Genomic DNA, 26,439 nt, shown 5'->3' on the forward strand with positions numbered 1-26,439 from the left:
TGACTTTAATGATGGAATATTTTAGGCAGCAGTTTCAGCAGAATGAATGCCCCATTATTTTAATGGTCTGCTCGGGGTGGTCAGTGGTTTTTAATGCAGTGTATTACATCGGAATGACATCATAGGCCTGTCATAAAAGAAAATGGTAAAATTTGTGATGAGTTTTTCTACTGTAACTATGCCATTAATAAGTGTGAAAGTAGATCAAAACACATACTTACAGGCTGGTAAAACATTTACAGTTACCTTTGTAAGTACAGAAATAAAAGGGGGGTTGTAATTGTTATTTTTTTTTTAACCATAAAAGTCCTTTTGTCCTCTCACCTCCGAAGCTCCACTAGTGACCAGAGAGGCCTGAAGACTCTTTCTAATTAAAGAAGCCCTAGTAGTAGCTGCTAATAAATGGCATCTATGAATCCTGAGCAGTTTCTTTCTTCCTGTGATAAAGATCTCACCTGAGCCACATTACTATGTATCAAATTCAGATCATATTGAATCGCTTACTCTCTGCTGCCACAGACATCCATTCCCTTTTCATTCTGAGGGAGCCTCCCTGGCCACCCTGACAGGCTTCTTTCCAAGTCGTCCTTTATGTTTAGGGGGAAAAATTTTTGCTCACTTCTGTCTTTGCCATCACATGCTCACTCAAAATTTAACCCCTTAGTTATTGAAGAGTAAAGTATGCTACCCAGAGGCAGTCAAGTGTACAGATATGCCCCTTACTTGTCTGTTTTCATATGCATGTGAGCATATAAAATTAAAGAGGTTGCATTCCTGACAAATCAATTCGGTTCTGTTTACTGTCTTTCAAGCAACATTTACAGGTCTATTTCTATTATTTGTAGCTGTGTGTGTGTGTGTGTGTGCGCTCGCGCGCACACGTTCAGTGTAGGATGTGCAGATGGGTACAGGTGCCTATGCAGGGAGTTGTGAGATACCTGACATCTCTTAGGAACAGTATCCAAGATTTTACTGTGAATACCTGCCAGGTGTTGATAAGTGAGATGCTAAGAACACTGAATGGAATCTTATCCTCACAATGTGATAAGCATGCCATTCTTGTTCTTAGATAAAATGAGAAAAGAGATCCACTACCACCAGCCAATAAGTACTGGAATCTTCTTAAGAACCCAGAAGAAAATCTGCTCCTACTGCTCCTCAGGAGCACTGGTAAGTTAGGCCAGCAAATGGTAGGTGTGTGTGCACAGTACAGAATAACTCACAGGCTGGGAGAGAACAGAGAGAAGTAGCTGATAAAGACACTGTGTGGACCTCTGCTCCCAGGGTAAATGCTACGGAAGCCCAGAGGAAGCCACCCGTGTGCCTGCAGGTAGGCAGTGGGAAGGAAGACAAACCCCCTCTCCTACAACACCAATTTTACTTGTACCTTGATTTGAAATTTTCCAAGTAAAATGGGCAAAAGCAAGCACCAGAATGTGACTAAATATAGAGGAAACAGACGAACTATTTACCAGAAAAGACAGTTTTAAACTATCACATTATTTATAATCCCTAGAGCAAGGACGCAAAAGGGCATCGTTACATCCTTCATTCCTTCCAGCATGTGAAAGCCTGTATGGTTGGCAAACACCCAGGCCAGCCACGGAATGTTAAAGGGTTGTTTTATATTAGGTATTTTAAACTAATCCATGAAATACTTTTGCTTGGCCATTAGTCCCACAAAATAGGGAAAGACAATTTTTAGCAAGATGTGTATGCCTCCCAAGAAGCGCATGCTTACTTCTTGTATAACTTACTCAGCATTTAGTCTGGAAAGTGGTATTCCAAAACGCATACAATCTCTTCTTAGCATCAGACATCCTAGGTCCAGGCTTTCAAGCCCCCATTTTCGTGTGTGTGTGTGTGTGTGTGTGTGTGTGGCCTCAGAGCCACGCTGCCCTCTACACAAGTCTGATGGCAGTGCCATGCTCAAGGCTTCATTTTCATAATCTATTTTCAAAAAAAACAATTTTTTTGAAATATAAAATGTATAAAGATATATATTTTATAACAAATCCAGAGTTGAAGCTGCACTCTGGGTTGTTTAATCTGAGCACAGTGCCTTGCTGGCACTGTTGGCTGTCTGCCCTTCTGCTCTCGGTCCTTCTTGATTTCCCGGGACACACAAACACACCGTGGGCAATGCTGCTATTCCACAACCAATATCCACTTTCCTTCCTCCTTCCAGAGAAGCCCAGGTTTTGGTGGTGGTGGTGGTGGTGGTGGTGGTGATGGTGGTAGGTTTTGGGTTTTTTGTTTTGTTTTGTTTTGTTTTTTGGTTGTTTGGTTTGGTTTTTTTTTGTTGTTGTTGTTTTTGTTTTTTGTTTTTTTTGAGAAATATTGTATTAGATGAGAAACTTGATTTCCCAAACTCTGAAGAGCCAAAAGTCCAATAAACGGTGAAGCCCTGGGAAGGCTTCTTTCTGGAGTCAAACAGGGATCTTCATGAAGAGAAATGCACTGGTTTTGGCTCTTCTTCCCCTCCCTTTTCTAAATTTCTGAAATCAGAACCAAAGTTCTAGACATACAACAGCCATTTTACAATGACACTAAGAGAAGCCAGGAAAAAAACTCAAAGCCTGGGCCTTTGATGTTATTCGGAAGATACTGTTAGCCAAGATTAGTCACCTACCTGAAAGAAACCAAACAAACCAGTAGCAACTGAGACAACTTTTCTGGTTATAACATTGTTGTAGACTTCCTGCTGTAAGTAGTCATTTGTGAATCACCTCAACTAACATATTAATAGACTTAGCATTTTTCTTAAACACCATAACTACACTGATTCAGCACCTTTCAAGGGTAGTCCCAAGCAGAAGACTGCTAAGAAAACATGAACTCTTCAGCTTGGCATGCACAGTTCTTCTGAGTTCTAAACCTTCCTCAGTATCTCACGCAGACCAGCCAAACAGAGCTTCCTGCCAACTGTCTCCCTTCTCTGTCCATCAGAATCTTACAGCCTTGTCAAGGCCTTCCCATTCATTCCCCTCTCTTGAACTCTCCGCTCTCCAGTGTGGCTCTTCCCAGAGCCATTGTGCTTAGGCACTCTGCAGACAAGAGGCATCCTGAAGTCAGGCCTTGTCACAGTGCTGTCTGTCAGGACACCCCCAACCCATCCTGTCACAATTAGCCACGGATGATTAATAATCGATTCCCTCTCTCCTAATGCAGCTCTGACTGATTCCGGAAGGAGTCCACGCCAACACTCTAATGACTTAGGAGGCGCATGTGTGACAGCAGGCGTAAGCCAAGCTGCAGTTCAGGCTGCTGTATTGTTTTGACACTAGTGCAAGTGATAATGGGCTGTGACTCAGTGTGTCAAAGCGCTCACTCAAGACTCCAATGCCAGCACCCGCTGCTGTCACTGCCCCAGTCTTCACGAACTATCCTTCTGAATACCATGTGGCTGGTGCTTGGGAAAGGTCCTACCGGTCAACCTGCATTTCAAGATCACAGCACAGGATGACCACGGCAAAGCAAAGTCTCATGAAGACCAACCAAGCTTGTCAAGACATACTTGTCCCTCCAGTAGTAAGCCGTGGCACATGTGTCAGACAGGGAGACGAGAAGCTCGCTGCAATAGGAGAAAAGACATTGTATTCTGATGAAGCAAAGAAGACACCACGGACAAACAGGCAGGAAGGTTGTACTCAGAATACAAAACAGTGAGGCCGTGAGAGGAGGACCACTGTGCAGACTGAGCAGGACAAACACTGTGAACTAAACACTACCTGAGAACAAAGCAGCTCCGAGAACAGTGAGGTCACAATACTTACCTCGAATAAAAGAACAATTTTGTTTTCTATTCCACCAATGGCCCTAGTCTCAAATAAGTAAAACTGTTTAAAATAACATGTGTTTAACATGCATGACACCCTAGGTTCAACTTTCCAGAACCATAAAAAATAATATTAATAAAACGAAATGACTGCCATATACCGTTAGTGGAAATGAAAACTAGGTCACAAATACAACTATACATATCCATCACTAACCACATACTCATTTAAAGTACTCTATGACTTTGTATTAACTACACCCATAATACAATTAAAATGGGACTGTGATGACAGGCATTAATACCAATACTGCACACTGGTTAAAAACCACTCAGGATAGCTGGGCATGACTGTGAAAACCTTTAGTCCCAATACTATGGAGGCAGAGGCAAGTGGCTCTCTCTGAGTTCAAGGCCAGCCTGATCTACCTAGTGAGTTCTAGAATAGCCAGGACTATGTAGAAAGATCTTGCCTCAAAACAAAACAAACAAAAAGCTAACTACCATGGGCTGTACACTAAGGTAGCATATAATACACAGACACCCAGGCTGCCTGCAGCCCTGTAGCTAAGGATTTTCCTGACGGCAGGATGCACTCTTTATTCATCAGAGGTTTAAATGGAAAAAAAAAAAAAGAGAGATCCCCTCATTCCTCCAGTGAGGTTCTGCTCTCTGAATGGCTCTCAGCTGGAACCTCCCTTCACCCGTTTTCCAGAGACACACAAACCTCTCAGGACAGAAACTGGACCTGTGGCACCATCACTGCCTGATCCAGGCTATCCTCTTCAGAGCACATCCCCAGTTTGCTTTCTGTGACACCCCCCACAAGGGCATTATGCATGTGTGACACAATTCCTTGCTAGCTACACTGTCCCCTGAAGAACTGCCCAGCTCCTCACAGCACATGTACCATTCCTGGCCCCTCATGCCACAGAGGAGAGAAATGGCTGTTAAAGACCAAGGCCAGGAGAGGAAAATACTCTGAAAAGTAAAAATAGAACCACTGGACCCAAAAAGGACAGTAGCAGGGCTCAGTAGCAACCACACAAGACTTAACTGAAGAACATTATACTTCAATGCATTCCCGTTACTTCACCTAGATATGGCTCTATTATACCAAAATAGATTCTTTTCATCTAAGATCTGCTGAATTATATTTTATGGGAAATTGAACAGTTTTCTAAGTACATAGATTCTGAAACACTACTTTATGTACAATTCTACAACTACATAATTATTAAATAGAAGGCTATTCACTAATAGTTATATTTGACTTTGAGGTAGACCGTGCAATTTGTGATACAGATTTACCTTCATAATTATACTTTTCTTAAAGTATTATTAGCTTTCCAATGATGATTCTAATATTAGAATGAGCACACACCAAAATAGAGGCTGGAAGCACACACCTACTGACTGGAAGGGGATAGTTCCAGTTCACACGCTGGTTTCCCACGGGTAAATCATGCTAAGATTTTTTTGTTTCATTTCGTTGTTTTTAAGAAGAGAATACTGCTCCGGGGCGGGGGGAGGGGAGGGCAGTGAATGAAGCAACAAGAAGAGTTTAAATGGGGTTGGGAAGGAAACAGTGCAAAGAGAAGGTGACTGGAGGGGATAATCAATAAATAGAAATTAAAACTATACTTTTGAGCATGGTTCCATTTGATTCCTGACCTCTGTACATACAAGCTAATCACACGCTATAACACAGCTGATTCCACCGTAGCGCAAGCTGGTTTTCATCTAGTTAGGCTCTTCGGCTGGTTCTTTTGGAGTCACGATCATTTAGTTCCTGACAAAGGTCCCAACAGCTCGTGCTGGGGAGGGAAGCCGACTCCTGAAAAGCCTCTGGAGAAATGAGGGAAGGATGCAGCCATGGTGCAGCCACCATGAGGCCAGCTCTCTGGGGCACACACACCTGCTGGCGTGGGTTCCCAGAGGAAGTCATTCACATGATCTGTTTCTCGATATCGCCTGCTCTACATGGCCCCAGAGTCAGCAAGGCAATCCTGCAAGCAGAACCATCCGAGAAACAAATGTCCTCCCCACACTCAACATGTAGATTACTCCAGGAGGAAGCTTAAGGGTAGCGCCAGTCTACAAAAAATATTGTTAAGTGCCTTGAGGGAGCAACAGTGTGATACAGAACGGCTCTTCCAAACAAAACCAAACCTTCTTTTTGAGTTACTGGAGTCCTAGAATAGGATATCATCAACTTCTAAAAGACAGAAGTGTCCCCGTGTTTTCTTACAGCACAGGAAAACAAACAGATTAAGAAAGTACTATGGGTAATTCACATGCAGTATGTCAGGTTAAGGGACTGTATGAATTGAAGCTGAGAAAACAAAAGAAATGAATAGATTTATCTGGTTTCCTACTCTACAGTAGTGATAACAAACCATTTTCTGATGGGGGAGAGAGAGGAGGGGGGGAGAGAGGAGGGGGGGAGGGAGGGGGGAGGGAGGGAGGGAGGTCGGGTGTCAGTCGCTGTCCATCTTGTTTTTTTTTGAGATATGGTCTCTTATTACCCTGAAGTTCACCAGTTTGCCGAGACTTGCTGACCAGCAAACCCCAGGGGTCTTCCTGTCTCCACTTCCTGGGGGCTGGGATTCAGGGATTTTTACACAGCTACTGGGGATGGGACTCAAGTCCACATGTTTGCACAGCAGACACTCTAAGCCACTTCCCTAGCCCTAGCAGTAACATTTTATCATTGTTATTACTGGGAGGGGGGTTACATATGATGTATGTGGGTGCACATGCTATGGTACATGTATGGAGGTCAGTTCTCTTTTTACATGGATCCCAGGAATCACACTCAAGTCACTAGGCCTGCATGGTCTTCTGAGCATGGTCACTAGCAATGAGGATCCTAACAGCAGCTCCATCCAGCCTTGTTACGGGTCACGGGCTTGGTAAAGGACTTAACACTATTGTTTTATTTAGCCAAACAACCTTAAGGACTTGTTAGTATCACTCATTATTATTATTATCATTGTTGTTGTTGTTTATGGTTTAGTTATTTACGTATACAAGTGTTCTACTTGCATGTACATCTGCATGACAGAAGAGGGCATCAGACCCCATTACAAATGGTTGTGAGCCACCGTGTGGTTCCTGGGAATTGAACTCAGGACCTCTGGAAGAGCAGCCAGTGCTCTTAACTGCTGAGCCGTCTCTCTAGCCCTTGTTATTAATCTATTTTTAATGACAGCAACTATAATTGTTGCTTTAAATGTTTTAATCTTTTTTTTAACAGTCCAGATTTTATCCCTGCCCAGGACACCCTCTGACTATTCCATATCCCATAGCTCCTCTCCCCCCATCTCTCGAGAATGTCCCCACTCTCCACACCCCACCAGACGTCCCACCCCCTGGGGCCTCCAGCCTCTAGAGGGTTAGGTGCATCTTCTCTGACTGAGTCCAGACCTGAGAGACCTCTGCTGTATATGTGTGGGGGCCTCTTATCAGCTGGTGTGTGCTGCCTGGTTGGTGGCCCAGTGTCTGAGAGATCTCAGGGGTTCAGGTTAGTTGAGACAGCTGGTCCTCCTACATGGTTGCCCTTCTCCTCAGCTTCTTCCAGCTTTTCCCTAATTCAACCAAAGGCTCCGCAGCTTCTGTCCATTGGTTGGGTGTAAATATCTGCATCTGACTCCTTCAGCTGCGTGTGGGGTCTTTCGGAGGGCAGCCATGATCGGACCGTTTTTGTGAGCACACCATATCATTAATGCTGTCAGGCCTTGGGGCCTCCCCTTGAGCTAGATCTCACTTTACTCTTAATAGATGGAGACACTGGAGTCACGGGTTAGGAAATCCCCGATTACTGTCCAGCGCTTACAAGTGGGGGACCCAGCAGCACCTAATAGTCATGAGCTGCATACTGTCCTCACTGTACAGAAGGAGGGAGAGACAGGCACTCCCTGCCCTGCCCCTAGCCAGGCCACACTGTCAGCTCCCGTGTGACCTCACTGGGTAACAGCACAGTGACAGAGCCAACACACTCTTTAGGAGCAAATCATATCAATTTCTCAGAGACAGGAAACTAGCTAACCACTTAAGTATTCCTGTTCACTATCCTGTAAGCTAAATGTGTTTCAAAACTAATGTACAATGGTCAATTTATTTAAAACCTTTACCTTCAAATCTTGGCCTAATTCACTATTATAGTCATATTATCTTATACAACACTGTATTTGTTTCCTTTTAAATTTGGTTTAACCTAATATTTTAAATATCAGTAATTTTTATCCAACTTTCAAACACACAGTGGGGAATGTATATAGAGAAACAGAGGATAAGGAAGCACATAATGTGACTCTCAGTGCAGGGACAATGCTTCCTGTGTGTCTGTCCCGTCACAGTACAAAAGGGATCAAGGTCTACAAAGGGGTCTCTACCCGCATGTCTGCACATTACCAGTCAGGTGGCTCAGAAAGAGGAGGAAGTGACCATCTGTCACTGTACACAGCCAAACCCACTGATGGACCGCACTGACCACAGGGCCTAACGACCTCTCCACATAGACCATGGCTCTCTCGTTTGTCCAGAACTGCTAATGCTGCACACAGAACCATTCATAACACTTTTTAAACTCAGGATAAACAAATGCCTGCGTCAACCTGAGGAAACGGGTCCTTTGAAATCTGCTTTAACTCATAATGCCTCCAATTTGCAATTTCTATGTTCCTCTACCACAAAGAACCAGAACACGTGATGTTTTCAGTCTAATGGGACAAATAAAAATATTCTTGCTCATTTTTACTATGAATAATTCTCCTGCAGAAGAAAGTCAACACATACCTCCCAGGAAACTATCCAAAGCATTGAAAGATAATGTTCAATCTGGCACCCCAAACCCTGAAAAATGGTCACCATACTGTGCTGAATAAAACACCTTATTTCTGAGGAGGAAGTTTATGACAAAGGTCAACTAGAAAAACATATCTTCATGCTATGACTTCAGAAGTTCAACCTGGGCTTTGCTTGCCAGCATGTTTGAGAAAACACATAATTGAGCGTGGTTATAAATCACCCCAAGATGTCCACGCAGAGGCAGCGCCGCCTGGAAACAGCTCCTGTCTTATGGTAACGTCCTCGGCAGCTCCCTCTGCACAAACAGCACTTGTAATGAAAACACGGCCATATATCTTGATTTGTCAGAGAACAAATCAGTTTTATCTGTTCATTTTGTGCTTTAGTGTCATAGGTATTTTAGAAAACATAATTTATAATTCTTCATGCAATTATATATGAAATTAAATCATCTTCCTTCTCCAGAAGCGTCAAAATATTTCAGATTAAGTAGGATGCATTCGTAATGTCTCTCAAATTCTCTTCCTGTCTCCCTCCCATTCTGCACCCTGACAAAAATAAATAAATAAATAAAGGAAAAAGGGGAGAAATATTTAGCATTTTAATGAATTACTCTAGTTATATGTGAGATGTTATAGCACTTTTATTGGTTTTATTTTGGTTTGCTTTCTGGAAACAGGTTCTTGCATTATATAACCCAGGATGGCCTCAAATCTGCAGCTATTCTCCTGCCTCAACTTCCTGTGTGCTGGGATTACATGCATGCACCCTCAAGCCCAGCTGATGTTATTAACAGTAATTCACTATTACAATAATACCTTATTATGTCATAGTTGGGGAAGGGTGTCAGTGTCTAACCCTTGTCTTAAGAGGTATAGAAAGACTGGGTTGAAACATTTGGACACTGGCTCCATTGCTTTTTGCAGTGTCCTCTGGGGCATGTCATTTAATCTCCGTCTGCCTCAGTTGTCTGAGCGACAAGATGGGGACAATTACACCACACAAGATTTGTATGCATTCAGTGAGTTAACCTACGGAGCACACTCAACAAGCTCTGCTTACTTGCTCGCATCCTAACTGGCAACAGCGCACACACCACTCTATCAAAGGATAAGGTAACACGCAAGAACCCACTAAACCTACATCTTTCATGGCTACTCAGAAGGCAGCCAATGGAGCAGAAGAGAAAAACACACTTAAGGGGCATGGTTAAGTGATAAGCTGGTTACTTAAGTAGGCTTCCAGGCAATGCAGGTAGCTCTCACTTGAGGAGCCAAAGCTCACACTGGGGTACATCTTCCTTTCCATGACCTGACAAGCCCATACCCAGGATTTTGAGTGTGTGTCTTTTTGAGCCTCGTGCTAGAGCTTATATTAAAATATCCGTATTGAGCTCAACTCTGCCAAGAGGGTCTCTTATTTAAAATGGGAAGGCACCATCTCCACAGAAGCCTAGTATCCTAAGGACCACGTTTGGCCCAATCTCTTCCTCTTCTTGGTTAAAGGGTTATTTGCCAAGAGTCCAGGCAAGTGCACTGTCTTGTCACCAATCACCATAGGAAATGTCCTCCATGAGCTAGAGAAGGGTTTTTTTTTTTTTTTTTTTATCTCAACCTCATGACTTTTTTTTCAACTGTGTTAACTTAAATTGTAAGTAGGAACATTCAAATATCTACCAGAGTTAGAAGAAGAGACGTAGTAGCAAATCATACCTTAACATGTTACAGAAATCCCCAATTACATGTTTATGATGGAAGACTTGTTTAACACTTTAACACTTCTTTTGGATAAATTGGTATTTTGGGCCACATGGAACCCATTTTAATGGATAATTTTAATTATATAAAAATACTGACCAACCCTTGCTGTGTCTATTAAAAAAAAAAAAAAAAAAAAAACCTAACTAAATCTCTCTCTCCAGGAGCCACCAGCAAGTCACAGATGAAGAAACTATTCTCTACGTATAAGGTCAGCTCTCACAGTGAACTGAATGAGTGGAGGAAAGTGAGCCCCAGGGGTTACCAGTGGGATGACAGCCTGGAACCCCATAGGAAAGACTTAGGATATGGGGAATAATATTATGTAGCCCAGGCTGCCCTTGACTCAAAATACTTCTGCCACGCCGCAGCCTCCTAAGTGCTGAGTTATAGGTAGGAGCTGCCATGCTCAACTTTCAATACACAGATTGTAACCAGACCCGCATCGAACCTGCTAAGGCTGTGGAGCCGAAGCCAGACCCATGACAGAACTAGAAAATACTGAGGAGAGACTGAGCAAGATCTCCATCCATCTCATTTCCACACCCACCAGGTCCTCTGGTCCAGCAGAAATGATCAGAGAGCAGCAAACGAGGGTAGATTCCTGACTTGCCTGACAGATAGATACCCTACCTCCAACTCAGGCTGTCTGTAGTCACTCCAAACAGGAGAAAAAACACTCCCTCGGAGTTTCCCCCATGACACTTTCACAGTCTCCATCCTACTGCACACAGCAAAACCAGAAGCTAACAGACAGACTGTCATCAGCTATTAATCCCTGGGCCGAGGGACATCTTAACACGGGACTGTCACTGTGAAACCCAAAGCACTCAGCCACTAGCCCACACAATGATGTGTATGTGTTTTCTAAAGAGAAAAAAGCCCAACATGCGGGTAACAGCAAGACTGCTACAAAAACAAAATATGAAAGCAATTAGCTGACGTTTCTTGAATGGCACAATGTTTTTATACCCTTCTTCCATGTTTAAAAAAAATAGAAAAGAAAAAAAGGTGGGGTGGGGGGGGAGAAAAGAAAACCCACAAACACAAAACTTAACTCTTTATATACCATAAGGGGGGGGTGAAAAGAAAGAAGCTGAAAATGGAGACGGATTGAATAACTGATCCTTCACCTGCAACCTGTACCTCAAAGGACAGGATGTGCATTTTCAAGAACCAACTGTATTCCCATGCGGATGTTGGGACAAATATGATGAGCCAGCGCAGGCTGTACACAGCTCTGAACTTATGGCTTCTGAAGTTAAAATTGCTCCTACTTAGCAAACCACAGGAAGGAAGACAAATGAAGCAAATGTTCCCTGTTTCCTTTGAAGATCGGAGCTTCCCTCTTACGTGATATCAGAAACAATAATAAAGATGGACTCTGGAAGCTGTGACATCATTAATGGTGACAGGTGAAAAGGGTATATAAGCAGAACCAAGGAGGAGCAGCTCAGCCCGCAGAGATGTGTGTTGTCTTTCTGCTTTTTAATTTCTCACTTTTCTATAATTAATGAACATTAATTTATCATGAGAGAAAGGGGGATTTGTAAAACCTTATGCTTTTATAAGGTGTTTAGACATAAACAAAACTAGAGACAAAGGGCTTTTGTTGTTGTCAAATGCTTTTTCAGCATCTAATGAGATGATCTGTGTGTTTTTTTTTTTTTCTTTGAGTCTGTTTATGTTCCTGGTTGAGGGATGGGGCCACCCACCTCAAAAATATTAATTCAGAATTCTTCCTGTCAAGAGGAAATACAAGAACAAAGAGTGGAGCAGAGACTGAAGGAAAGGCCATCCAGGGCCTGCCCCACCTAGGAATCCATCCCAACTGCAGACATTATACCCAGACAGCTGAGATAGAAATGGGTCTGTGGGTGGGGAAGCACCCTCATAGAGGCAGTGGGGAGGGAGTAGGGGGGTTGCAGATGAGAAACTAGGAAGGGAGATAACATTTGAAATGTAAATAAATAAAATAAGCAATAAAAAAATGAAGAAAAATAAAACGGGTTTTTAGAAAGTGGAACCCAGCCTGGAAAGCCAGTTCAGGAGGCAGAGGCAGCAAAATTGCAAGTATGAGGCTGACCTGGGCTACTGAGAGAATTCATCTCAAAAGGAAAACAAAACAGAAAACAAACACTGAACTGGCGATCCGTAACTAGAATAAGGTCAGGAGAGTAGACGGCACACATTCCCAATGGCAGTGCTTGTGCTGGTCAAGCTGTCTGCCCTCGAGGTTCATCAGTCAGAGGCACAGTGCGGATGACACAACATAAACTGTGGGGCTGCCAGAAGGACTGGATAGGTTAATGCATAACAAAGAGTTCTATAGTACCTGGCACAGAAAAAGCTCTAATAAGTAATGTTATAAGAACTATACTTGTGAGAGTATAGCTCAGCCCTTCATAGGGCTTGCTAGGAAGAAGACCTGGGCCCTAGTTGCTAGCGCCCCTGTCAATAGCCAGGTGTAGCTGTGCACGTAGTACCTGTGCAGAGACAGGACTGCTGGGCCTTGCTTCTACCAGTCTAGTTCTGGGCTCACTGAAAGACCAACACACACACACACACACACACACACAGAGAGAGAGAGAGAGAGAGAGAGAGAGAGAGAGACTCTCTCTCTCTCTCTCTCTCTCACAATCCTTATTATGTTAATGTTCTCATAAGAACTAAGTCATAGCTTAACATCAACTATTTCTAACAATGCAACATTTAGCTGATTTCCAACAGGAGTTAGCCCACATAGGTAACAGATTTTATTCAGAAAAGAAAAAAATAAAAAACTTCAATCTTTGCATTGCCCATGTCATTTCATTTTTAGCCCTCAAAACCTACTTAAAGCTCCCAATTTTGTACTGGTTAAGTACTTTGTCTCCAGAAGCCAACGCCTTAATAGCAGATGGGGGCATGGAGAGTCCTCCAGCCTTCCACCACACACTGAAGTCTTTAATACCTTTCCAGTGTGGGGCACAGGACAGGGGTCTTCCATATCCGGACCTTGGTTGGCTAACTCAGAACAGAATCTTGTGTCTCACAAAGAATACGATTTAGTTAAGTGACATGGAGCGAGAGCAAGCTAGAGAAGAGGAGGCTCAAGACAAGCCCTCCCAAGGCAGCTTGCTCGGTTTTCTCTCCACTAACTTAAGATAGTGCTCAAGAAGCTAAAGACCGTAAGATGTTTCTTTCCAAATAACTGTTGTGTTTCTTCCCTGGCGATTATGTAAAAACTGGTCCCCGGAAGCGAAGTCTCTCTCGCCCCTAACAAAATATCTTCCCAAGACACACATTCTGAGCTGCTATTTATCACCTGGGCTCTGGAGCATACATTCTCAAGAACCGGAGGTTGGTCAACCTGGTCACGCCTGGAGCAGGAACAGACTTCCCTCTACAAAGGGCTCACTTGCTGGCATGTTTTTGTTTGTTCGTTTGTTTTTGTTTGTGTTTTAATTAGGAGATTACTAGGCAGAATCTGTAAGTGGGAGATGTGGCAGAACCACCAGGGGCCATAGGTCTGAAATGTGCTGTAAGCTTTCCACACCCCCTCCCTGCTTTACAAAACCGACATAAGGAATATGTCAGAAGCAGTTCTCCGCCAAGTGGGAGCTGGGAGCCAAGGGGGACTTTGGCACTGTCTGATTTGCATATAGGCTGCAACAACTTCTCCCAACCTGAGGAAAGAGCTTGTAAAATAGCAGTTCTGTCTCGCCTGATATTTCATCAAACCACAGGAAAGCCTTGTGTTTCCTCATGTTGACACTCAAATAGTTTCGCCGATTACAGCTTCTCGGAAGAAGCATCACGTGTTCTAACTTCAGATGCCCCCTACCACCTCTTATGTTGTCTCTGGCTCCCATGAAACCCAGTCAAGGTGCCCTTGGGGGACCAAGCGGCCAGCTGACCACACACTTGTCATCCCACTCTGCAAAGCCACCACTGAACCTTTCTTCTCTGTCACAAGGCAGAGCCACCCAAACACCTTTCTGATGCTACATGGGTGAGTGAACAGCCATGGAACTGAGATTCCACAAGAACACAGAAGTGTCAGAAATGCTGGACAAAAATGTACATGCAAAAGACAGAATGCTGAAATCTCACAATTTCACAAAGAAGTAACCGAAACCGTGGGCTTTCAACATGACAATCATTTTCCAAAAGGGAAGAAGTGTGGTGGGGGGGGGGTGTTAGAAAGACGTTTTAAGATTATAAAATCCAACATGAATATCAAATGCACTTTACTGAGAGCTGGAAAATGATGGTGTCCCAACAAAGACTGAGACCTGTATTGATGGGCAGCTTTGAAGGGTTTGGCTAAGAGGGGGCAGCATTATGAAAGCAGACGCATGTGTAGAAAAGAATAGTGAGTCCCTTAATGGGATCTGATGTCTTAAAGCACAGGAGAGACCTAGATCCTAAGCAAATGACTCCATCTCGTACTTAAAATCCAGATACGCAAAGACGAGGTTACACTTCACCATAGAATAAAAATCAGATAAGCACAGAATAAACCAAATCGAGCTATAGACTTCCCATTTATAAATACAGCTATATTCACGAGACACCGGGAAGTATGCAATAAGAAGTGAGTAATAGACAAAGTTATAAAGGAAGAATAAGTTAAGCTGCTCAGCTACTTAATTATTAAATAAAAGCTGCCTGTCTTGGAGGTCAGTTTGTCTCACCTGCATCATTTGAGTTGCTTCACACAAGTCATAGAACCCAGACGTCATGTGATCAGCCCCCTCCTGGTCTTGGTGGACCTCTCCTGCTGTGCAGCCAAGTTAGCCTTAACAATCCTGTGTGCACTTCCTAAGTGTGAGCACTCCAAGTCCTGGGCTCCCATACATGGCTAGATTTTTAAAAATATGCACCCATTTGGAAATTGCAAGGTCAGAGGAAAACTCAAGTTACCCCCCCCCCAATCTTCTGTCCTTAACAGTTATAGTGACAGGGTCTCATGTATACCGGGCTGGCCTTGATCTCTCTATATAGATGGATGACCCTGGACTTCTAAATATCCCACCTCCAACTCCCAGTGCTGGGTTACAGGTGTGTACCACCATTCCTACTTTAGGCAGTGCAAGGAGAAAACACAGGGCTTTGTGCATGCTAAGCACAAACTGGACCAACTGAGCTACATGCCCAGTCCTCTCCCCAGTGGTTTTTACCAAGCACTATCTACTAAACTGCTAGGCATCCAAGTTGGGTAGCGTCTCACCCTTTCGTACTTCACATGTAGACAATATTTTTATCGGATGACTTTCACATAAGCCATAATTACATTCTTACATATGTCAAATAGCACATAGTATGACAAAATAAATAGGGGTGCAAAACTATAAATATTTGTATTAGATATTTAATCTTAACTATATGGTGGACAAGGAAATAAGATAATGTCATTTTCCTCTTGGCATTTATTTACAGGGAGTGTTTCTGCAGTTTCTCGTGTGCATATGAATGCAGAGATGTGAAAACTCAAGCAGGATAGGGCCACACGGCAGGAAGAGCGTTAAACATGTATGACATCCCAGCCACCGTCGCTTCTGAGGAGAGCTAAGATGGGGCTATGGCGAATTGGAGTACTTTTTTCTGTTATTTTGAGGACAGATTTTATTTAAGAAGCTCATTTGTTAAACGTTTGCTCCATGATCTTCTAAATATGGACCATTTTCAATATGCCATTATAAGAGGGGTTGACAGTCAAAACTTCTCCAACAAATCACAATTTGAATAGCTCAGTGCAGGCTCACTGACAAAGAACCTAACTACATTCGTATCTGACTATAACGGCTAAATCGTGAAGGAAACGGACTTCATGATCAGTAGAGAAAAAGCCTTTGTGGGTAAAAGTCAGGGAAGTAAAAAATTCAAAAACCATGTGTAAGGCCAGTGAGATGCTGAGCAGGAAAAGGCACTTGCCACCAAGACAGAAAGCCTGAGCCCACGAGGCAGAAGATCCGTTCCTGAAAGTTGTACTCTGACCTTCATCTGTGCACTCTAGCATGCACACAGACACAAAAATAAGTAGATGTAAAAATTAAATAAAACACAAAACCTGCTTCTATCCAAATGACTGCTACTGACTGAGTCTCAGCACAAGCCAGTTGATGACCTGAAAACCTTTACCGCCTTAAAAACCAAAGCCAAAGAGCAAGGTCCTGAAAACACGCTAAGGAACTGACAAACAGCATGTTCTCTGATGAGGCAAAGATTTCAAGGACACTTAATGCCTGTGTCTTACCTTGCCACCTACTTCCAGCAGCAGACAACAAGGAATTCTTGCAAATGTTTAAGGAGTAACCACTTAGCTAAGCACTAAACATGAATCAATTAAATTAATAATATTAATTAAATAAATTCAGTTTCAAAGTAAGTAAATTAGCACTAAACTAACAAGTAAACTGTACATGCGTTTGTAGTCTCTCAATATTATGTGATATATTTCTGAGCTCAGAGGGTCAAAAATCCCCCAAACAGCTTTACATGTATAATTTCTTATGTATAATCGAGCAAATGTAAGCTCACTGAAAATCTTCTTCTGACAGGCATTAAATTAAAGATAAGGGGGTAGCAGGTTTCAGGGGGAACACGCCCTTAATCTCACCTCTAGAGAGGCAGGTAGATCTGAGTTCAAGGTTAGCCAACCTACTCTACAGAGCGAGTACCACAGACAAACCCTATCTCAAGAGAGACAGAGAGAGATCTAAAGAGAAAGAGAAACTTATTTATTAACAGTAGTTCAGAATTGATAAGAAATGTGTTTTACTTACAAATAAGGATTCAATTTGACCCTAGGGAATTATTTATTTGAAGAACTATGCCCTTTAGTGTGAGAGGTCTGTGGAGTGTGGCGGTGAACACCTGTAATCCTCACATCCAAACCCAAGGCAGAAAGACTGCTGGGAGTTCAAGGCTAGCCTGGAATACAATAATGTCTTTTCTAAACAAAACAAAAAATAATAATCCTGTGGTTAAAAATAACTAAATCGTCTATCCAGTGCTTTGAAAAGTATCTCTAAATGTTTCTTTTATTTTTTCAAGGAAACAAAACCGATGCATGAATTTGCATGACCATGTATACTCCCTCCCTACCCCTCCCTCTCTCCCCCTCTCTCTCTCCCTCTCTCCTTCCCTTTCCTCCCCGCCCCCCTGGAAAACACTGCAGGAGGGTAATCAGTGCGATGTGGCCTCTAGCCTGACTCTACATCTGCTGAGCCAGCAGGTGTGTCTATGGGCTTCCCACCTGGGGTCCCCACTCATCAGCCTGTGCCCCCAGCAAGAATGACTGCCCACTCTTCCTTTGCCTCAACATCCTCTGCTGTGAAGTGGGAAACACTGGGTGACTGCCTCCTTCAGCACTTCCTCAACTGCTCTGAGCATCATTACTGTTTGCCTCATCCCCAAAGGGTTCTTTCCTAATCCCTCACTGCAAAAGGCAACAGAGATGGAACAGTTTGACAGTGAGTGTCCGAGTTTACAGAGAGGGACAAAGGAATTACTCAACAAAACAGGGGGTATGGAAGTAACAACTTCACACTTATTCAGAGAATTTGAGAAGGAAGTAGAATTTTACCTCCTTTTCATTAGAAGAAAAGGAAATCCTACATAACCCTGCACCCACACCATTTACAGATAAGGTACTTTATTTGTCTTTCTTCTCTGCACATATGTGATATTTTATGTAATTGAGGCTACTTGGCACCATGGTTGAGTCAAAAAACATCTCCTCAATAAAATTTTGTGTGCCACTGAAAAATCATTTCAAATGACTTCACAAATGTAATTATTGCAAGGTAAAAGAAAAACAGTGATCAGTATACCCCTTCTGCAACATACAGTCATGACAACAAAGATAACCGGTGAAGGGAGACTGTCACTTACTTATTGCTTAGTATATGTTTTTAAGTAAAATCTACCAGACAGAACTACAATCTAGAGGTTGAAGAGATAGCTCAGCAGTTAGGGGCACCTACTCCTCTAATCCAGGATCTGGGTTCAGTGCCCAGGACCCACATGGTGGTTTACAACCATCCGTAAGTCCAGTCCCAAGGAATCTGATTCCTCTGACTTGTACGGGCACAAAGATATAGTGGATATACTATGTGTGCGCAGGCAATGCTCTCATACGCCTAAAATAAACATTTTAATTAAATGTATTTTGAAAATTGCTAAGGGGAGAGCACTGTAGATAAAATGACCATTTGCAAATTAAGTCAGCGACGTGCAACGGGGTGTCATCTCACCACAGCAGCTTCTCCTCCCAAAGCCACGCTGTGGGCAAGTATGACGGCTGGGTAGCCAGTGGCTAAAGGGATCCCCGGACAGTGTGGGACCCGTGTGGATGTTACAGAAAGCCTCATAAGACAGAGCCAAAAGGCTGAAAGGGGACAGATAGAAAAAAATGGCAACCTCTCTTCTAAGACCTCTGACGCAGAAACGTGGGCTCACAGCTTCTCCGACAGTGCAGGTGTGAGCCCCACTCAACAGACCTCCGTCTACCAAGTCAGCTTTCCACATATGTTCAACAGCACATCAGATGAACCCTGCATCTCCTTAGAGCCACACAGTTAGGGGTGTGTTAGTAAATGGAAACTGTAAGTCAGCTAGAAACACAGTTCCCATGATTTATGACAGTGTCTGGTGCCTTTTTCTCTAGTGCCAATATTCAGCATTTAAATAAACATTTTTGCAAATGTGGGCTGGGGAATCCCTGGACTCTGTTACCCTTTAGAAACAAATAAATAAAAGTCTTTGCAGCTCACCTGGAGGGAATATCCTCTCGAAGAACGAAATTGACAATCTCGCGCTTACAGAAGCATGGGTAAACCCCTGATTGGGACTTGATGGGGTACAGCCCTGACTGGGAACATCATTCCAAAACCACACTGCCAGCATATCTACTCTCTTACTGTTCTTCTAAGACAACCACTGACAGCCTTCTCTGGTTTTTTCAAAATGAAAAAAAGAAAAAGAAAATCGAATAAAACCTCCTAAGTCACAAGACATCACATGTGCACTCCTATCTTCTCTACTAGACTGGCTGTGCTGTGTGTCCAGTTCATGAACAACTCGACTCGTAAAGCACGCCATTCACGTTGTGGTAAGTAGGCAGCAGGCTGCCTGCTCCCTTCCTCAGAGACAGCCCATACAGACTATTTCCCTTCAGAAAAATGAAAAATCCTGTTTTCCATCTACCCTCAGCATCTTCCAACCATCTGAGTGACAAGAAAGATCTAATATATTTATTCCAAAAATGCTTTTCAAGATTTTCCACTTGGCCGAAATAGAGTATTTAAATATCTAATCAACAGAACGACAAAGAAGAACTAACACATCTTTTAAAAATATCAACAATTCTTACGTTTTCCCATTTATCCAAAACAGGTAGTCTTCAGCATGAGAAAAAAACAAGCAAACTCTGATATTTTTTGTAAGTCTGTGAAGTTTATAGTAATAAACCTTCTTTTTCCCCCACAACATAATCTAGACAGTATTTTTGATGAGTTGATTCAACTTAACCAAAACAACATATAAATGTATGTAATGTGCATTATTTTTTAAGCTTAGTTTTAAGAAACTTTAAGCAAGCAAATAGTTACTTTTGGCTTGCCCCCTCGTTATGCTTTGCAGCAGGCGACAGTCACCGTCTGCTTGCAGGGCTCATCCTGGTGAGTGGGGCTCTCAGCTCACATCACTGAGTCAGTGGGGCTCCCTGGTGTAGATTTCCTGAGAGTGCCTTCCTTAGCTCGTGCCAAGAATCAAATCTTGGCTACTTAGTGCTCTGTGTTCCACTTGTGATCTCATGATGTACGGAGCAGCCATGCTAACTGAGATAGATAGCCCTGTCAAACAGGAGGCTCGCATGCCAGGATGCAAGCGGCTGGGGGGGGGGGTGTACAATGACCTTCACATTCAAAGGAAAATATCCCTAAGACGGTGTGAAAGTTTACAGGCACTGGGCAACAGTTCTTTTCATTCATGTGGACACAGGACATGGAGAAACAGTAGTGGTGTTCAATATGCAATTTGCTGGGGACCAAATCCTGAATCCCTGTACGGAATGAAGTTTTCAAGCTTTCAAGCATCTTTCATTATGCTGTGGAGAAAGCAGTGGGCTCCGCAGTACAGCTGCTCTGTCTGTACCCAGCCTGGCCAAGGGCAGGGTTCTGCACTGGGATGCATGGGACATGGATGTAGGGTATGCTCACCTGGGAAAATATGCCTGACCACCATGGCAGAGCTAGTCTAGAATGTAAACAAAGTCTACCTTTTAAAAAGCACCAGTGTGCACATAAAATCAGAGGCAGAGCTTGAAAATCTGCGTCCTGCACCATAGGCTTCGGGACACGTAGCTCTATGAACACCTGATCTCTCCTTGCTGTCTTATCTGAACCACTGAAGCCAATAGATCTCTCTTAAGAATGACATGAAGCCCGGCTCAAGACTTAGCAAGAAATCTCAGAACCACAGCAATGCTGAGTAGAAATGGTGATGGGAAATTAGCATATGAACCCAGACAGGGACGTTATGAATTTCTAAACTTTATAACTATTACCATAAACCATGTGATTCAGTCATTTCATTTGAAAAACAAGGACAATAATTCTACTGGCTAAAGTTTTCTCCCCATTATTCAAGGTTCGAGGAAGACCGTTATTTATTTTGCTGTATAGTTGGCATAACAAAACAATGGGCTATGGCTCGGGAAGAAACAAGAGAAGCTCAAATAAGCTCCCTGAGCTTATCAATATAATAATGCAACCTTAGTAGTTAACTGAATAGGTAAAAATGAGGGACTGCAAAGAAACCAATTTTTTTTTTTTAATGAATAGACCAAATTAAAACTGTGGAACAGTTTTCAAAGGTACAACAGCGTAAGATGCAACTGTGTTTCCCATTTAATTAAAACCCGATGGCAAACTGCAGAAACCATAAGCCCAAAGCAGTAAACAAATGCATTTCATATGCTTAGAAATCATATATTCAAGTTTGGGTAAGTCAGGGGGCAAATATCTCAGCACTGACTGAGCCCAAAAACACCATTTGCTGACTTAGCGAAAATTACAGAATTACAAATGCGAAAACGTCATGACGATTGCTTTAAAATACAAGTCAGTTTGGGTGGCTTTTGGGTCCTGGACAAATACTTCATGAAACAAGAAAATAAGATCCTGCAAGTTTTCCGAGGCCTGCCATCGGGTGCAGCATCCAACAATTGTTTGTGCAGCCCTTTTTGGAAAAACCAGTACTTCCTAAGATCACACACAAGGCTAAGAAGGAGAGAGAGGAAAGAATACCTTGGGCCTGAGCTGCAGAGCTGTGGGAATACCCGAGAGCCAGGAGCGCGGTCTCCACCAGCTGGCTAAAAAGCACATCTTTGCGTACCAAGACGAACTCAGCATGCTCTTCTCTGTTGTCGTACTCCAGAGAGCCGTCCAACTGCTCCACCACACAGAAGACCGGAATCATCAGACCTGGGAAGATACAACCCAACAGCAGAGTGTGGCGTTACAGGACAATCAGCCACGGGGTGGGAAGGGAAGGGGCGGTTCTCGAGTATGAAGGATCACACGCAGTTCAAGATGGACAGTCTGCTGGCTATGGGCCCTGTGCAAGGCTTTGGGGAGAGCAGATCCTCTCTATAATGCAGCAGCATTGCCGAGGACCAGGGCAGAAGACCTCAAGCTCCAGTGACTAAAAGGTCAACTACACTGGGATGTGTCTTAGCACATGGAGACCAACCTTAGGACCTTTAGTGTCTGCTGTCTAATCATGGCCCAACACTAGTATTTTCAGGTCATCTCTGGTTTTGTCAAGAAATGTATTTCAGTGTGGCTACAGCACCCAGTAGGGAGGCGTGTTAGCCTTCCAGGCCTGAGAGGCCATGTGAGTGTCTACAGGAAAGTCAACAGGAATTCAAATACAGTCGCTTCTAGGATTCTTCTCTTAATCTCAGCAAAGGCCCCTCAAGTTAGCTTGAAAAAAATACAGATCCCAAAAACCTCAACTAATATAAAACAGATAGCAAAATGAAAACTTCATCTCCTTGCAGTTATTTTATACATGAACACGAGTCATCCCTGAGCAGAATACTTTACAGTGTTTGCAGATAAAATAAATAAATAAATAAACTATCCTAAAGAATAAAGCAAATTAGTCTATTTGAAAATCTGTTGAAGTCTGTTGTCACTGAAATATTTCTCTGCTTTGTATCAAAGTGTGAAAAGCTTAAAAAAATGTTTAATCCACCAAACGGTTTTTAAACTTTTTTAATTTTTTTTTTTTTTAGAAAAAGTCACACAGGCATATAAGTCTAAACATAGCAAGACAAAAGAAGATCAAAGATTTACCAACAGACAAATGATAAACACAGACTCTACCCTGCGTAAGTCACACAAATTAGTACATTATGGAATGAGGGAGGGTCTGCTCTGGGTCTCTTCTTTGTGCAGAGGGAGGGTGGGAAGAGTGTGGTGGCCTTAGTACAGGTATCCCATAATGAAAACACGACCTCCATAACATGACTGGGGATAGGCCCAATGCTCTGATCTATAGAAGGCTTCAAGCAGCTCTCCCTGCTCTGGCCCCAGATGTCTCCTGACTCACTGGGAGCTGGAAAGCAGAGGTAAAGAGAAGGCACACTGCAGACTCCTAGGCCACAGATTCAGGGTTTTGTTCTAAAGATAATACAATGGTACAACTGGTTCCCATGTGCTAATTATTATTATTAAAGATAATGAGTATTGGGTATAATTATTAAATATCATTATTAAAAATAATAATACTCATTAAGAATTGTTATCATTAAAGATCTTGGTAATTATTATTAAGCCTGAGCAACAGCCCAACACGTCTCACCACACTTGGGACAACCCTTTACTCCATCATTACTCCCCACAGAAAACTCATCCACGGTACAGACTCACGGAAAGTGCAGGGCAGCAGTGAGACAGGTCAAATTTTAGGCAAAGGTGATTTGGTGTAGTTCTGCATAGTGCTGTTTCCCTTGGTTACCATCCCTAGCCTATGAAGTATTTATTATTTATTTGTTTATGAGAGATTGCTCCCAAATTTATTTAAAATACATAATGAACAATACAAATTGGATGTCTTCCACATTATCTTCCCATCATCCATTTGTATAGCATTTATTGATTGTACCTACTATGTGCCAGGTATCACCCATCACTTCACAGATACAGGTAAGAACATGCTGGTGATGACTTCTGCCCACACTGTAGCTGGAAGCATCGTAAAACCTTCCTAAGCAAGCATAATGGCATTTTATACGACCCGTCCAGGAGAGCGCTTCCCAGCAGGGAATAGCCCCATTTAGACCTTTTAACTCTTACATACTGGTATATGGTCTTTGTCAAAGGAAGCGGGCCCTTTGCTACCTCTAGTGATCTGAGCATATGCTCACACACAGCCAGTAAGCCATAAGCTGCCTCACCACTAATACCTGTGTCTACAGAGGTTTCAGTGCTGAAAATCCATGTGCAGTTCCTAATGTCAACATGCACATGTCACACATCTGGGGACCACAGATAAGGCCTTTAAATGAATCTAGCTACTCTATATGCTAGCATTCACCCATGACTAAGTAAGTCTGGGACTGGCTAAAAAGGTCCTATTAATTTCAAAGTAACAGTACAACCCGTTAAATACAAAATACAACATAAAGTCTGAGGCACCTATCACATGTAAGAGACTAATATTCTACAGCTCTCAATATAGGCAAACTATTTCCTAAAGAGTTCAGTTGGTGACTGAAGGGGGCAACTGGTGGTTAGCACAACAGTGATTCCTTCTAGTCAAATGCAACTGCCAGTCCCTTACACCTATCACCTGCCTAAAAACGAAGATGGCTCGGTGAATGAGTGCTTGCTGGAAGAACAAAGACCGGAGTTCAGATTCCCAGCACAACAGAAAGTCACATACAGTGGCACATGTTTCTCTGACTGTAGTAGTGGGGGCCAGGAGACAGGAGGGTCCTCTGGGATCACTAGCCAGCCAGCTTAGCCAGAACAGCAAGCTCCTGGTTCAGTAGGATACCCTGCCTCAAAAAGGTAGGAAAAGACAGAGGAAACACCAGGTATCAACTTAAAACCTATATATGCACACACACACACACACACACACACACACACACACACTCTTGATCTCGCATGCATGCACACACACATGTGTACACACACTAGAGAGTGCACACACACACACACACTGAGTACACACACAGGCATGCATGCACACACACAATGGGTACACACAACAGATACATACAGGCACACAGACACATACACATAAGCTCACAGATATTGTAGTGAGGCTGTATTTCATTGTATGAAAAATTAATTAAAAAAAGAAAATTTAAATTTTTACTAGTACCTGATTGATTCAACAATTATGGTTTATAATAGGATTCAGTTTTTAACCAAAATAAATAAATAAACAATAAGAAAAACTAGTGCAATTACCAATGAGAACGGTGTAATAAGGAAAAAATGGCCAACTGGTGTAGTTGACGTAAAAACTAAGGCATGGGACTCAAAAGAACAGGTCTTCTTGGGAAGCACACAATGGGAGAGAAGGAATGTGCACCTCACACAAAGAAGTAACTCCTCAGCTGGTTCCTCTGCTGTCCTCAAGGAAAGGAAGGGGGGGAAAGACAGGCAGGGTATTTACAAAAAGCTTCAAAAATAAATGTAACCGTGGCAAGAATAAAGTGACTTCAACAAGAAAGCAGCAGCGTAAAGTAATCACAGTTACAAGAGCTACGGGGTCTGGGAGAAAGAAGAGGATCCCTCAGGCTCCAGGCCTGCATCTGAGCTCAGGGCATTATTTTTCTTTTATTGTTGCACAGACCCATTTCCAGATGATCAAGTGGAGAACTTTGGACCTTTTGATCATAAGCCTTGTTAAGCCTTTTACAATTGCTGGAGGTAGGCAGGTAGTTTAATCTGAAGACAGGCAGTTGGGCCCCAGCCATTTACTAAAAGTCACGACTAGTTCAGGCAAGCAGGACACCCTGTCATCAGACAGGAAGCAGGGCTCTCTCCCCTAGAGAAGTATGTTTCCCTGTGGTCATCTGTTAGGACACTGAAGCGGCCATGTTCACCGTCACAGTTCTGAAGAAGGGCATGCATCCTAAGGAGCTGTGGCTCCAGCCTCTATAGCACCGTGGCCAAGAACAGAGCCGTGGGAAGATGGCTAGAGGTTACGAAAAGCCCTGGGGTGGATGACAGGTGGCCTTGGAGTCACACAGATCTTGCCCCTGTCATTCTTTGCCTGAGTCACTGACTGTTCATAAGGCATGTGAGCTCTCCAAGACATAAACTCTCCCAGCTAACATACAAATGGGTGTGTGTGTGTGTGTGTGTGTGTGTGTGTGTGTGTAGTACATGTGCACGTGCAATGAATCTAGGTCATCTGAGATGCAGCTCTCAACCAATGCTACCTAGTTTTCTTTTGAGCATTAATGCCATGTTATAGATGGGGGAGGGGAACCCCCTCATTTCTTCAATACTTTTCAGTAAGCAATGTTCATGGCACTAAAAAGTATTTCTTCAAACAAAAAAATAATACTAATAGTGATTGAATAATCTATTACTGAATGACCTAATGAAAGTAGTAGTCATTGGACAGTTTATATTACAAGCAAAAATAACTGACAGCATTCAATGTGCCCTGTAGCAAAAAGCCTGGCCTTGGGTGTCTCCTCTCCAACTGAGATGTGCTGTTAAGTATAATATACACTCGGTTTTAATGACTTACTGCCAAAAAAAAAAAGAAAGAAAGAAAAAAGAAAAAGGCAACAAAGAAATGTTTTATAGACATATTTTAGAAAATGAACTGCATGTAGAAAGAATACTTTAAAAACTAAGCTAAATGCATTGTTAAAATTGTTGTCCGTTTCTCTAGCTTGTTTTAAGTGGGCCGTTGGACATCACACGTGTGCCTTATATTTTCTGTGAGATAATGTGCCGCTGCAAGCAATGTACAAACATACACCATGGCTTCTCGAACTCGGAAAGAACTCACTGCAAACCGAGGCTAAGTACGTGACTGCCCCCAGCACTTCTTGCCCCACCC

At 42.9% G+C, this 26,439-nt stretch overlaps 1 protein-coding gene across 2 annotated transcripts in view; it reads right to left on the bottom strand.

The window, feature by feature from the left end:
- Positions 1-26,439, bottom strand: part of SATB2 (SATB homeobox 2) — a gene marked incomplete at both ends in the record, with an annotated part of 162,954 nt that overhangs the window by 119,623 nt on the left and 16,892 nt on the right. For both annotated transcript variants that reach the window (XM_080933035.1, XM_080933034.1), the window contains one exon: positions 21,645-21,821. In XM_080933035.1, the coding sequence (XP_080789161.1) occupies positions 21,645-21,821 (177 nt within the window). The remainder of the gene's footprint in view (positions 1-21,644; positions 21,822-26,439) is intronic.

Source organism: Micromys minutus (genome assembly GCF_963924665.1).
Source record: "Micromys minutus genome assembly, chromosome: 19".
Taxonomy (NCBI): domain Eukaryota; kingdom Metazoa; phylum Chordata; class Mammalia; order Rodentia; family Muridae; genus Micromys; species Micromys minutus.